This window comes from Crocodylus siamensis, chromosome 4 (genome assembly GCF_052110815.1).
Source record: "Crocodylus siamensis isolate JL-2025a chromosome 4, ASM5211081v1, whole genome shotgun sequence".
NCBI lineage: Eukaryota > Metazoa > Chordata > Crocodylia > Crocodylidae > Crocodylus > Crocodylus siamensis.
In genome coordinates this window covers 58,356,432-58,372,043 of record NC_143398.1, presented here as the reverse complement: position 1 = coordinate 58,372,043, position 15,612 = coordinate 58,356,432, and the positions used below count along the sequence as shown (strand labels likewise).

At 42.9% G+C, this 15,612-nt stretch overlaps 1 protein-coding gene across 4 annotated transcripts in view; it reads right to left on the bottom strand.

The window, feature by feature from the left end:
- Positions 1 to 15,612, bottom strand: part of ANO6 (anoctamin 6) — a 119,635-nt gene that overhangs the window by 41,877 nt on the left and 62,146 nt on the right. For 3 of the 4 annotated variants that reach the window (XM_090042383.1, XM_090042386.1, XM_090042385.1), the window contains exons 3-4: positions 12,867 to 12,995; positions 2,837 to 2,905 (exon numbers count right to left, since the gene is read on the bottom strand). In XM_090042383.1, the coding sequence (XP_089898509.1) occupies positions 2,837 to 2,905; positions 12,867 to 12,995 (198 nt within the window). The remainder of the gene's footprint in view (positions 1 to 2,836; positions 2,906 to 12,866; positions 12,996 to 15,612) is intronic. The other variant, XM_090042384.1, reaches the window with a different exon arrangement.

Sequence of the window (15,612 nt, the reverse complement as noted above, 5' to 3'; positions counted from 1 at the left end):
TTAAAAATCTTTTAAACTACAAGCTTCCCCATTCTTTTAAAGCCCATGGAAAACCTATTCAAGGCTGTATTCCTTTTCCATTATAGTGAACATCTCATTCACTTCCATTGCTAGAGGTAGGCAGTGAGAACATTCTGGATAGAATGGTATTATTAAAACACCACCAAATCATTGCTTTAAGGGTAACATTTCTGTAAAATATTACAAAGTAATTTAACAAAGCTTTCTGCATAATCATTTATTAGCCTTTCTATAAACCTACACTAGATTTCTAAACCTACAAATTATTAAAAGGATCCTAGTCCATGAGCATGGCAGAATTATCAAAACCAGCAAAGAAAGTACAACACATACATGTTGCAGGATATTCAGTATTGGACTGGTATCCAGGGTTGCCAACCAAAGACAAATTTTTAATGACAACCTCTCTCCAGTGCCTGAAGAAGGATGTTTGTGCCCAAAAGCTTGCAAAGAACAATCTTTCCAACTACTGAGTTGGTCTAATAAAAGATATTACATTTACCCAATGAACACTGTCTGCCTAATGACAACCTGCAAACTTTTGTACTGACACGTTTTGATTGACAAGTTTTACCAAACGTAAATGTAACCCTTCTGCCAGACCCTGGACAAAGGTCAAATTTAAACCATAATAAAAAAAATTGGTCATCAGTAAAATGTTTTCAGATTATCAATAAAAAAATGTTCTTAGATTGGTAACCCTACTTGATGACAGCAAACATTTTACACCTCACCGAGGTCCTCTACTCACCCAAACACCCTGAGCCCCCAACCGTACCCTGCACCAAGCTGTCCCCCCAGTCCAGCTCCTAGTCTTACACCCACTGGCCCCACTCCCCCCATCATGAAATGGACCTCCACTGCCTGCCACAGTATTTGAGGCAGACAGGATGCAACAGCACCAGCACATGGCTGGGGGTTGGGGAAGGAGGTACAGAGAATCTCTTGAACCCCGAAGTCCTGAGAAGAGCTCCCTTCAGGGTGCTTTACTTCTCAAGACACCTGGTGGTGGTGCTGTGCTCTGTCTGTGTTTCAACACTGGGTGCCTATAGACATTTGGGGGACCTGTTCTAAGTCCTAGCACCATGCATTAGAGCACTCTCTCCCTGCTTCCGTCACAGATGTTCTCCAGTTGGGCTGACGAGATTGAGCCTGCCTGCACTGGCCCTGGACAGTAGGCAGGGGTGCTCCAGCAGCCTCCAAGAAGGCTGCAGAATCACTTCGCTCCCCAGTCCCACTCCCCTCTCCAGTTCCAGGGCTATCAGTGGGGGAGGGAGGAGTCGGGGGAAGCAGCACAGAGCCTGGTTGGAGCTGGAGTGAGGGGAGGCGGTGAGTTGTCTGGGGTATTGTGGGGAGCTGGGCTGGGACCATGAGGCAAGGGAGCTCTGTTCCACCCCCTTCCCCCACCAGCTCCAGCCTGGCCAAGCCCAGCCAACAGCTCCATGCTGCTCCCTTCTCCTCCTCCCCCCTCCTCCACTGACAGCCCTACAAAGCATGAAAAATTAACCCTGGAGGGAACACATGTTCTCTAAGAGGCTCTGCTTTAGAGCACTTTATCTAACACCTCATTTGAGGCCGGTTAATTTTTCATGTGATCAGCCATTTAAAAACACTCTGCAGCTGTGCATATGTATTATGGCATGGCACTTTCAGGGGCCCAATCATATAAAAAATGTAACTTTGTAAGAGCCCACTGAGTCCTACTTGCTTCCCCTACCAAAGAGCTTCAATCAGCTCTGAATGCTTTATGTTGTTACAGATAGCACACTTTTTAAAAAAGATTTTATGGACAAGTGTTTTTAGCTTGGCTGTTTACAGGTGGTAAAAGGCTTATGGTATTTACATGTCGGTATTTAAAATTTTTCTCTCTTGCAATCAGAGCCACTACAGTCTAAAGGTCAAATCATGTCCTGGAATGGGCAAGTAGAGGTGTCTTGCCTAGTGGGCCAGAAGAGCAGGATAGAAGATACTCACAGGTATGTCTGCACCATACCTTGGAGGGTTAGGACACTCTGCTGGGATATAGGAGGTATGGGTTCAATTTTCAAAGCTGAAGGGAGCCTAAAACTCAGGTCTCTGATCTTTAAGGTATTCATGGAGACAGAAGAAGCCTAATGAATGTAGATATCAATCTGCTTTGTCTGAAGTCCTGCTGAGATACATATGTCTTTATACAGTCAGAGAGAAGCAGAATTCCAATTAATGTACCTCTTAAGCTAGAAATGGGCTTGTCCTGGGACATGTTGTGCCTATGTTTTTCCTGGAATAAAAAAGTCCTGCTTTTCTGCCGCTGACTGAATGATGCAATCCCAGGATAAACATTCAGACACATATCACAACATCCTGGGACAAACTGTTTGTACTTGTTATCCCATTAACCCTTTTAGGGTTTAACCCAGGACAATGGGCATGGGTGTCTGAATCACTATACTTTGTCCCATAGAAAATTGTTTCTCCTGAGACAAATGCAACACCTGCTTGTACCCCTAGGTAACTGAGTGCTGCCCCCTGAAATGAATAGGACATCTATGTGTCCCCACAGCACAAAGCAGAATTCTCTTCAAAGAGTGGTGGGCAGGGGAAGGGGAAACAAGCTGCCACAGAGCAAGTCAATGACAGATACCCTGCTATAACTCAGAGGTTTCTGGCTGCTGAACAAGGAGTAGAGAAAGCAACCAAAATTAAACCTTTGATCTCCTAGGAACAAAGAGAAAGAAAAATGCTATAGTTCATTTACAGACTTCATCTCCTTATCCAGATGATGCCAAAATCTGAACTTAGATATGGTTGCCCACATAAAGGAAACGTTACTCACCGATCTTGTTGCTTCAAGTTCCAAGCCATTGTTTATCAGATTTGACTCGTAGTTTGCTCTTTTCCTCTGCTAAAAGTGATGGCAAATAGTAATGCATTTTTGTTCATTTGTATTTGTATAAAGCAATGTACATAAAATAAAAGTAAAAAATAATTCAACAAAAGTGAAAAATCCCTCAACTGACAAGCTGCTGTGCACAATACCCATGCTATGACTGCAATGGCAATGGGTGCTCTATTAACCACCAGTCTTCTCATTCTTCATCTAAGAGCAGCTATGTAGAATGCCCACACTCCTGAAATGTGGAAAGCACTTGATCTTTAGTCTAATTTGAGATAAAAAGAATCACTAGTTCAGCTCTTGAGACTGTTTTGGTGTTCTAGCTTACTGAGGTAAGAGTTAGCTTCACGCTTTTACTTAATGAGAATACTCAACACTGTGATCATCCATTGGGAAAAGCTGGAGTATCCCATCTGTAGTGTAAAAAACCCAGAGGAGAAGGCAGAGGGCAGCAGACTGGGTGAAGAAGCAGTTTACAGGCAGGAGGCAAACTGAAATTCAAATAAGGTTGCTACCATGAAGGGGCCACACTATTGTACTGGGACAAAGCTAAAGCCCTTTCTATTGCTGGAGAAAGGCTAAAGATTTCTGGTTACTGGTTTATTTGTTTGTTCAATAGAAGGAATGTGTTTCTGTGTTTAAAGGTCTGGCTAAGGAGCATTTTTGGGAGCAAAGCCAGCCCTCAAGGCAGCAGGCTCACTAACCCGCTTACATGAATCTTGAATTATTTTCTGCACAGGGGGCCAGCTTCAACATGAAGAATAGAGTGCCAAGTCCTTCTATCCCTGCCCTTTTCTCCTCCCCCCAAAAACCTTAAAGCCTTGCGGTGAGGGTACTCTCCACGGACGTGAGAGATATGGCTTTCAGTCTGAGAAGGAAACTGAACCGAGTCTGCCCACTTCCTGAGCAAACTGTCTCACCACAATGTTGGTGAAGGCCACACCACTTTTTCCTTTGGCTGTGCTTCTTTTTTTAAAAAAAGAGAAAGATAGAGAATGAGGGAGAGCAAGAAAATGCAAGTCCTGACCTGTTCTTTCAAAGAATGGGTGTAGGCATAAACTCTCAGGAAAGGATTCTAGGCTGTGGCTTTACTATGCACAGAGGTGCAAGATTTCAGACACACCTCTATGCTGTTTCCAGTTGGCTAGTTCTAGGCAGCTTCCTGCTCAGTGTGTTGTTTTTCTGGGTACTGTATTTCCCCGTGCACTGTGTAGGGAGCCCATGTACCTCATACAGGGTTCTACATTTCAGCAGCCACATGCCTACAAGTGCAATTCCTGACTTCACTGCAATTTCTGAACTGCAATTCCTGAATACCACACAAATGCAATTCCTGAATTCACTGCAATTCCTGACTTGTAGATGACTAAATATTTTATTAAATCTTGCTTGAATTCTCAGACAAGAATATTTCAAAGGTCCATGTATGCTAGCACCCTTCATGCAACAGTAACTTATGTACTTAAAGCCATGTGCACTTGCATCTACTTCAATGGAATTGGGTTCAGTATCTTGATAGTAATTATTATATAGGGTCAGCTCCAAGGTCCATCTATCCCAGTAGCCTGTATCTGCCAGGAGCTGGTCCCAGACGCTTTAGAGGGGATTGCAGGAACTCTGCAGTAGCTAGCAGTGGGATAATCAGCCTTGTAATTACAGCTTATCATGATTGCTAATATTTATAGATTGGTGTAAATCCTGAAACACAGAGTTTATTATCCTTCCAACATTTTTACTACCACTAAATTATGCTAATGCTGAATATTCTTGACAACCATACAAATGACCAATCCTCTTTTAGAGCTTGTTAAATTCTTGGCCTCAACAACTCCTTGTGGTAATGTGTTCTTCAGCTTAATCACATGTTGTATTAAAAAGGTGTTCCTTTTTAATTTTACACATTTTTATTTCATAAGGTATCTCTTTGTTCTTGTGTAATAAGACTGGGAGAACAGAAGTTTCTGATCTGTCTCCAGCATTCATTCAGACCATTCAATAGTCTAGACTAGGTGTGCTTAACCCCCAGCCCATGGGCCAGATCTGGCCCCTGACACTGTTATTTGGCCTGTGGGGCTACCCATGGATTTGTGGAGAGCCCTGTCAACTGTGGTCCTGCACACCAGATCAGGCACACAAGGTGGCATGGGACCCAGTCTTGACATGAGGAGGCCAGGCAGGAGCAGTGCAGAGCCCAACTGCAGCTGGGTGGAAGCAGCAAAGGGCCATGCAGCCTGATCCCAGCCAGATGGAGGCAATACAGGGCCCCAGAGCCTGATTCTGGTCAGACAGGGGCAGCATAGGGCCCTGGAGCCCAATCCCAGACAAACAGGAGCAGTGCGGGAGCGGGAGCAGGAGCAGTGCCCTGGTGCCTGATCCTGGCTGGGTGGGGGTTGGGAGGAGGCAGTGCAGGGACCATGGGCCTGATCCTAGTATGTGAGGGTGGCGCAGGGTCCAATCCAGCTCAAGGACTAGCCCTATGCCATTCATCTGGCCCATGGAGCCAAAAACATGAGCACTATTCCATATGCAGAGACATGTTCTCTTCTAGTAATCTCATTTATAAAGTAAACAATTCTGATATTTGCAAATTCTCTTCCTATGAGAATATTCCATAGCCTGGATCATCCTTTTCTCCTTCTTTGAATCACTTTTAACACTGCAATAATCCGGATTATACACAGTAATCCAAATCAGCCTGTACCACTGACTTCCACAAAGGAATGTTTTTCACCATCCTGTTTCTTATATCTCCTATTTTGTTGGATTTTTTTTGCTACAGCTGTACACTGAGCCAGAGGCTTTCACAGAGCTGCCTACAGTGGCATATAAGTCACTTTCTTGAACCAATACAGTTAATTCAGGAAGCTGTATGGGGCAAGTATAGTTTAAATTTTTCCAAGAAAGGTGCACTCCTTTGCATTTGTCAACAACGAATTTCATTTTCAACCATATTGCCAAATCACCTAGCTGGTTTAATTCCTCAAAGTCATTCTGCTCCTGAAAAACTGAAATGATGCTCTGCCATCTGCAGATCTTGCTACCTCATTATTATCTCTCCTTTCCAGATATTTAAATACACTAAAACACAAGGGATTCAGGGCTACCTTACAATTAACTTTTGCCATAGTGAGAGTTAACCATTTAATCCTACCCTATGATTATGTCTCCTAATCTGTTCTGGTGACAGTGAAGAAGATGCACAATGTTGTTTCATAAGAAACTATTACTATCTGATCCCTACTGCCATTCAGCTGATAGACAAGTATTTTCATTTCTCCCAGTAAGTACAAATGTAGATATTTTTCTTATTTATAGACATCTAATTATTTTTCCAGTCATACTAATCAGGTTTCCCCAATAGTTTTTTGTGGCAATGAGTTCCATTTATTCCTCAAAACTTTACAGGGGAATCTTAGTCTTTCAGGAAGAGAATATTGAGCCCACTGGGTTAAAGGATTGCCCTCTGTCCAGTTAGCATTGCGAACACAGAGGATGCGTCCCTGCCAACCCAGCATTTCCAGAGATTATAATTTCATTGCAACTCTGATGATACTTGGGGTTTTTCTTAAAACCTCAATTGTATCATCAAGACATCACTTCAGTATCTCTGCTTTGGAGTTATTTTTTTTCCCTAAGAAAGAGAAAGTCCCTATCACTCATCATTGCAGAGAGTAGGCTGAAAATGTGAGTGGAACATACTATAAAGACACAGACACTGGAAAGCAAAGGAAAAAATGCAAAATATTTTATTTTACAGAGAATTTTTCATGATTTTCAAGTCAATTTTAATTCTGGGAGGTGTGACATTAATACATGCCCCATACTGCTAGGAATTACTTTTAATAACTAGACTGAAAGAAATGACTTCTGGCCACACTTCCCCATAAAGCTGTCTACTAGGTCTAGAGACATTCCTGACTTCTTTCCTCCCCCAGCAGATGAGGCAAGGAAGTGGAAAGCATAATACAAGTGGGGCTGTCTTGGGAACAGAGACCTTATTTCCACTACTCCACTTTCCTCAGTCCTGCTAAAGGAAAAAGTATGTATGATTTCCCATCTTTCTTAATCCGTTGGGCTCTTTCATCTTTCTTACCTGATTGAATGATAGCAGGGCAGCTGGGTGCACAACTAGTTTATATACCATGTCATCTTTCACAGTCCCAAACTATGGCCTTAAAGTATCCTATATTTGTTTTCAGTGTTTATTTAACTATCACCAATATTGTTCTTTCTTCTGAGAAGTACAGCTGGGTTATTTAAAATTGTTTAAGCTCATTTTTTGTTTGCCATGTAACTAAACTAAATTAGATTTACTATATTTGACTGGCAAGACACATTATGAAAAGACTGTTTACTTGTGAAAACAAACTACTCACATCTTGCTGAAGTTCTTGTAAAACCTTTCTGTAGAAATTGCTGAATATGAACTATTTGCTGAGGGTTATTTTTTGTTTGGTGAAATTTTTATGAAAACTATTTGTATGAAGATTGCATTGTTTTATTGGATGCCATCCTCAAAAACTAAAGATTCTAGTCCAGTTTCCACTTTAATTGAGTCTTTCACTGCATTTCAACTGGAGTAGGATTAGGAGAAAAGCCACATTCTTTATTCATTTATTTTGAATATACTTTTCTATTGTTTCCATATTAGATTTCAACTATATGCTCTGTAAGAGGTGTTAACAGATAAAATGGTATACTGGTTCATTTGGGGCAGATTATTTATATGTCATATTACTTCTATGTCATCTGATGGCATTGGGTAGAATGCAAGCCCTGTCAGGATTTGTCCTGGTAGGTGGAACACATTACGGACAAAGTCCTGGCCCTATAGGAGTCAACTGGTGCTTTGCCATTAACTTCAGTGAAACCAAGAGAACAAAGCCCACTGGATCTATTACTCTTCAATAAACCTCTGGCTAATAGCTATATAAAACTGCCAGGGGAGTCAAACAGTAGCACAAACATGGAATCTTTTATGCTTTAAGCTCCTTGAATTACACGGTGTGCTTATAAAGTTTGGCATTTTTCAGCTCATTATTGATCAGGGACTGACAGTGGAGTCTGCAGTATTTAAAGTTGATTGTAAATGACAAATTTCTGAGTTTGGTTACTTGTAACAGTATTTCATCATAAAAGTAGTAGTCAGTTTGTCCAAGAAGAAAATATAACCAAATAAGCAGTGGCGTCAGTAAAAGACAAGATACCAATTAAAGATTACTCTAGGGCAGATAAAATCTTTATATATTTTAGGTAGTATAATCTGGAAATTCTGATAGGCCAAAATGTTAATTTTATTGTTACACTGCTTATTTATTAGCATGTTCCAAGGCTACAAAGCTGCATCATAAGTAAATCACCTATCCCTCCCTATTTTCATTTAGCTTTTCTCTCTTCTGTTACTCTATGTACCTTTGTTTCTTCTCCGCCTCTCTTAATACAATCCTACTAGCGGTGTGCAGCAGGCGCTGGAAAACAGTGCATTGTTTGGAAGGAAACACAGGAAGAAAAATGTTTTACATGTGCATGCAAAATTTGCTTTAAAATGAAGTCCTGTAACTTGTCGGCCTCAATATTCTCTGAGCAGCAGGTGTTCTGACATGAAATCAAGCATCTACGTATTACAGAAACCTTTGAAATCTAGGTTTTCAAGGCTCACATTTCAGTATAGATTTTTTAAATAAACATGAAACTCTCCAAAAAAGCAAACAGGGTCCAACTGCAAAGTGTGAACTACAGAAGGAGGGGCTGCAAAACCGAATCTTGCCTTTATCTACTATGCCAATTGCTCACTTATTCTATCATCAAAAAAGCAGAACACTCGCATCTCTTGAAGTACCCAGAATCCTTAACTAATAGATAAGGAAAATGTATTACTAAATCCATGACACCTGTGTTTGAAGTATTTTTCAGTTTTAAGGAAAGGAGTCAATGTTTCAGAATTATACAACGTGGTTTTGGTTGCTCTGAATAACTCATTTTTTCTGACTCTACAAAACAAAAAATGCATATATTAAAAGGGAAAAAAATCCAGCTCATTTTCTCTACCTACTACCTATTGTTCCTACACTTTTCACTGTCAACTGACATTTTTCTTTTGCTTGCCCGTCTTTTGCTGTCTGTCTCTTTCTTACTTTGAATCTATTCTCTGCTGCATCCATTCAAAGCTACTTGTGTTTGCTTTCAAGGTCCTGCATAATTTTGATTTCTTTTGTTTCTCCATTCTTGTCTTTTTCATGGCACCACACATCTTTTCAGTGCTACTGAAGTTACCAGTCCCAAAATGTTTGTCTGTTTCTCCCATATATATCTTTATGCCTTCTAAGTGTCCCTGTTCATGCAGGCTCTTCTATAAAGGCTACTACTTTCTCTCTATTCAAATTTCTCCTGTGAATCTGCTTCTGCCATGACTCTTGCAGGTATTGGCAGACTTGACAAATAATTAGAATAAAATCTGTATATTACAAAAAATGAATATCCACTCATATATTAGAACCCTACTAATTACCCAAACTGGCTAATCTCCAAACTGGTCATTTGTCTGCTGTTTCTAACTACTCTCTACTTGTTAATCCTATAAACCCTGTTCTAAAATTCATTATACACAACAAGACCACTGTGTCCACACAGAACCCTTTAGCTGGGTCCATGTGGATTCAGTAATGCACTAACATACTACCAGTAACAGGATTGGATCCTAAGACAGAAAGGTCTTTCAGCCAGGACCAGGGAAGGCACCTAGGATTATGCTTTTTAGTCAGATCATTCAAGGTTTAGTTACAGTCCCATAAGAAAATACTATGGTAGCATGCACATTTAGTTTTAATCAATATTTGGAAACAATGCTTACTATTTTAAATGTTTGGGCTGTGATCAAAAACTACAAATATAAAATGTGAAAATCTAATTAATAAAAGCAGTGTCTACAAAACAGCAGCTTTCTGGTTTTAATTACCTCTCTACTTCACATTATTTCTGGTACTTGTGATATGTGATACATACATAAAGTAACCTACACCCACTCCTTATGGCTGCCCTGGCAATGTCAACAACAATACTGTATGATAATTATCAACTAGGGCTGTGTGAAGCTTTGGTAGCCGATTCTATACGGAGGAGAGTTGGCCCGATTCAGCAGCAGAAGCTCCAAATCCAAATCAAATTGGGAGACCAGTTAAAAGCTCTGAATTAAACTGGAAGCCTCCAGATTGATTCGGAAAAGATTCATCCTGATTTGGAGATTTGGTCATAGAATAAACAGGCAGCAGTCCTCACCACGCTGGACACAGCTGCCTTCAGCTGGTAAGTCTTTTGTGGTGAGTGGAGAGAGGAGGGAAGGCACATACGGGAGGGAGGGATTGGGGCTGGGATAAGCTGCCCAGCTGGGGCAAGGGGTGTGGGACTCAGGGTGGCGGGCGGGGGGCGCAGGATGTAACAGCACTCGGAGTGGGGGCTCTGCTCTGCTGCCATTTGCCCAGCTGCAGTGGGGGGGGTGTGTGACACAGGCGTGGCTCAGTCCTGGTGGAAGGGGGCAAGTGGCAGCAGGGCACAGCCCCTGCTCCCAGCGTTGCTGCACCTGCATCCCACCCCCCACACCCGCCCCGGGCTGGGCAAGTGGCAGCAGGGCAGAGCCCAATTCCCAGCACTGCCGTGCCCGCATCAGTGCTGGGAGTGGGAGCTCTGCCCCGCCGTCACTTGGCCAGCTGGGGTGGGGGAACGGGGGGTGGGCACTGCTCCTGCTTGCCCAGCTGGGGCAGGGGGTGCGGGATGCAGGCGCGGCACCACTGGGAACGGGGGCTATGGCCTGCAGCCACTTGCCCCCTTCTGTCCAGAGCGAGCCGCGCTCAAATCCTGCCCCCCTCCCCACCCCAGCTGGGCAAACAGCATCAGGACATAGCCTCCACTCTAGCGTTGCTGCGCCCACTTCCCGCATCCTGCACACCCCCTCTGCCCTCCTCCCTGAGTCCTGTGCCCCCCACCCCAGCTGGGCAGCTTTTCCCAGCCCCAGGCCCAATCCCTCCCTCACACCTCTTCCCTGCCCCCTCTGCCCACCGCAACAGACTTACCAGCTGAAGGCAGCTGTGTCCAGCATGGTGAGGACTGCTGCCTGTTTAGTCTATGGCCAAATCTCTGAAGTGGCACTGAATCTTTGGATCTGATTCAGCCGAATCAAATCAATACAGTGATTTGAATCTCTGAATCAAATCACTCTGAATCGGCGGAATTCAAATCCGAAGCAAGTACTTGCCGCTTCACACAGGCCTATTATCAACCAGGCTAGCTACAAGGCTTTTTACCACTATGCCTCCTTTTCCCTGCGTCAAGTCCTTGTATCTACTTCTTTTGGTATTATATTTTCTCCTTGCCCACTTCTCAGCTGAGTCTTTTAAAACTTAGAGACTTTAGGCAAACACACTGCTGATACAGAAGAAAGAACCATGGTATTAAAGTAAACTGTTAGGCATGTCAGCATCACTCTAAATTAAAGGGATAATATCAAGGAGTTCAAAGTTGTGACATATAATTGCTTGTAGTATCCACTTCTTTGTATACTGATAAAATTAAACAATACTGTTGTGACCTTTCTTGGATGAATTTCAAAGCACTATTCCTATTGCAGCACATTGGTGTGGTAAAGGAACTCATGTATTGCAGGGGACCATGATAAGGACCTAGCTACTGCGATATAACAGGAACACAGGACTACTAATCCTGGGGGAGGGACATAAAGAGGAAAGAAGGAAGAAGCCAGATATAGCTATGTGTCAAGGCTCTGAGGCGCCTAGGGCCTCAGTGCCTTGTAATTCACCTCTGACCCACAGAGGTGATATGATCATGGCCTACATTCTGATTGCTCTGTGTAAAAAATGGACTAATGGGACAACTAGGCATTCAGCTTCATATACAAAGAAATATTTCTAAGGAGCGTAAAGCTAGCATGACTGCCTGATTTCTGCCCTCTGCACCACTGCCCAGGAAGCATGTCAGGGAAAGAAGGACGTGTGGCCATAATGTACTATGTAATCCTAGGCCAGTGAAATGGCTCTCAGGGACTATTTTGGCTGGGGCAAGTTAGAGCAGCCTAATGACTGCTAAACTGTGTGTCAGCAGCCAAAACAGCCTCTAACAGTTCCCAAACCATCTCTGCTCCTCTCAGGTATGCAAAAGAAGAGCCCCACTAATATCTGAGGATTAACCCCATCTGTCTGTATGTGTCCACAAGGAAGGTCTGGAGTGCTCTGGTGCACACTTGGGTGGCTATGTCAACAATCAACACCCCTGGATCTGGTATCTTTCCAATGCCAGCCACCTTGAAGGAGGAGATAGGCCCCAACAATGAAGATTTCTTGACAGTTCTTTCTAGAGAATTGCTCTGCAAAATTTCTGGCTGAAATTTTGTGACAATTTGTGACTGCCTAAATAACAACATCTGAATGATACCTGGAGTTAAGAAAATTTCCTCTTGTAAAAATTACATGGGATGAAAAACATATATATTTTTTATTATGTTTATGTATAAACATCTCTCTTCTTGCACCTTCTAGATTTTCTGACAAAATCCACACATGATGATTCAAGCATTCTGATATGTAGTGGCACTATATGAGATGCTGACTGCACAGTTGTTACTTCACAGTCATTTGGTACTTGCACACACAAGTACTAAATGACCACGCAGTAACCAGAGTTACTGCACAGTAGCGCTGCCAAACGGCTTTTTGGTGATGCTGACTGCACAGGAGCTCATTACTACTGTGCAGTAGTGTCATGCCATGCAATGCTTCACGCCATGCAATGCTACTGTGCAGTAGTAATGAGCTACTGTGTAGTCAGCATCTCATGTAGATGTGGACAGTTATTCCAAATAAAAGTGAGTGGGTATAAAATAGGACTTAAAATGAAAGTCTGGTTTCATTCTGAATTATATGATTTTGCTTAATGCCTTCAAGGGTATGATAACACATAGTACCTTGCGCTTTTTATTCAATTTTTTCGTGCGATTGTCTTTTTTTCTCTCATCTTCATATACTAACACAAAGTCAATTCTTCGTTGGCCATCATTGAAGAATAAAGAGTCAGGTTTACGATCAAACTCCACCTGAAAGACAGGTAAAACATTTTTATGATGTAGCATTTTACCAGTCAATTTTCATACCTGTAGAATACATATAGATGTTGAAGAGTAGAAATACTCAATACCTGTTACACACTTATAACATGTCATTAAAGTAGCAAAATTAATGCAAGAAAGGTCACAAACTAAAGATCCAAATATGTATGCTGGAAAGTCTGGCAGGTCTCTGCATGACGTGAGGATAACAGAACTTCCACTTAATTTTGTCTTTCAAAAATTGTAAATTAGCTTTGGAGATCTAGCAATAGGAGGGATATTAGGCTGCAATACCATTACCAAATAAGGCATCTATCAAGTAAGTTATGTACCATCATGGCTATGCTGCTATGGAGTCTTGATATAAAATATTCTGGCTCCTACAGGGATTTTTAGAGTAAGTGCCTTACCATCTGTCCCATTACCTACCAGAAATCTGGACAGCTCAATAACTTAAAAAACTTGTAACAACTTCACATACATGAACATCCAAAAGCACCAGTGCCTCAGAATGAAGAACATGACCACAGTGCAAACTCCCATGCACAAAATGTAACACATCCCGTGTCGATACACTTCTCTTTTTTATTAGCAAAATCTCAGCCAGAAAAGAACACTATTATATACCACACATCCCATGCTATAATGAATACCATAATCAAATGGATTAATACATCTATAAACTATCACCCAATCCCTGGAGGAAAGCAGGTTGGATTATCATCTTCACTTATAACATCTTATTTTGTACGTGTGACATATTAGGGGCATTGGGACTGATGGGGGAATTTGAGTGCCAAAGTTATGATTTCACAGTTTGTGGGAGTACTGAATGGGCATGGCCACATATTGTAATGCTCATCACCACATTTTTCTCATTAAAAATTAGAGTTTAATATCATCAGAATTCTTGCACTATCTGAAGGAGAGATGACACAAGTATGCCACAGGCTAAACTGGAAAGTATTCGTGATTTTGGGCCAGATCCTCAGTTGGTATATGTGGATGTAGCTCCATTGAAGGCATTCAGCATTAAATACAGCTGAGGAATCCCACACATCATTATATAAAAGAAGATATGCTTCCAGAAAATAGCAGAACTGTCATATACAAGAACCTTCCCACATCTTTCCTTGACTGATACCCATTATACAGTTACGTGAGTTAAGATTTTAGTCTTCCTCCTTGTGCAAAATGAATAACCAGCCAAAAGCAAGGGATTATACCTGTATAGTCAATACAGAATATCAGGACCAGGGTCCCCAGGGCAGACAGCGAGTCTAGGGATTTGGACTTCCTGGGACAGACTTCTGGGCTCCTGGGATTTCCTGGGACAGACAGCTGCTGGGCGGGGCTGCTGCTGCTGTCGTTGCAATCACCTCGGAGGGACCGGCTTGGCGTCCCCAGTGTCCCGCTCACTCTGGGCAGCAGATAGGGAAGGGGAAGAGATGGGGATGGGAGGGACCTTCACTCGCACACTACTGGGGGAAGCCCTGTGCTAGAGCCAGCCGCCTTCCCTATTCCCTGCTACACAAGTCTCGAGACTCCATGGGGAAGCAGGGGGCAAGGCCCTTTCCATTCCCAGTGGAGTCCCAGGACCTGTGCAGCAGGGGGTGGAGAAGGCAGCCAGCACCAACAGAGGGCTTCCTCCAGTGCCACCACACAGGGCCCCTGCAATAGCGGCAGGCCAGGCAGGCTGTGCTCCTCGCCCCCACATGCAGCGCTGGCCGGAGTAATGCGCCACCGGGTGCCAGCACCTGAATGGGGCACAAGCACTCTGAGCACCCCTGTCTCATGCTGCTGCTGGTAGCAGGGCCTTTGGGTTTTTGGGTTTTTTTCTAGTTCCAAGATGGCAACCCTCCCCTCCCAAAAGGAGTATTTTGCAGGGGGGAGGGGGCAAGTGTGGCAAAGGTCAGGGGTTAGGGGGTGGGACTTCTGGTCCTAATACAGCAACCAGGGGCTGGGGCAGCTGTCAAAGGACAGGGCTACCTATGCAGCCCTCAGAAGCTCATCAAAACTCATTAAGTGGCCCTCCAGCCAAAATAATTGCCTACCCCTGGTCTAGCTCCTGCTCTGTTCCTCTCTCTTCTGGTATCTGGGTTATAAAGACTCTGTGTTCTTAGGCTGATTGAGTTTGACTCCTGATTATGGCTTATCTGCTGGTTCCTAAGTCTGGCTTGTCTCTTGGCTACAGACCCTTGACCCTGACTGTGGAGTCATACTGCCCATGACTTTGAGTAGTCTGACCGCAGAGTCAGACTTCCAAGTTATCACACCGAAATTGCTGTTCTTGCTAATGGTGGATGGAGTTGACAAGCATGCCAATTTCAGTGAGCAGCTTTGGGATTCAAAAGAAATATGTTTTATTTGGAAACACCCTGTGCTAGTATTTGCAAACCATTTTTCAGACTTCTTGGTTTTTAAGATTTTTTAAAAGCATTTTTTTAAATGCAAATGTTCCCATAAACCAGAAAAATGACATTTCAGTCAACTTTACTCCAAAGCTTTTCCCTGTAGGAAAAAAAAACCCAACAACAAAACTTAGATGCATTGTTTCCTTTTATTCCAACCATTACATTGTCACAAAGTGCTTCCACTTTGATGG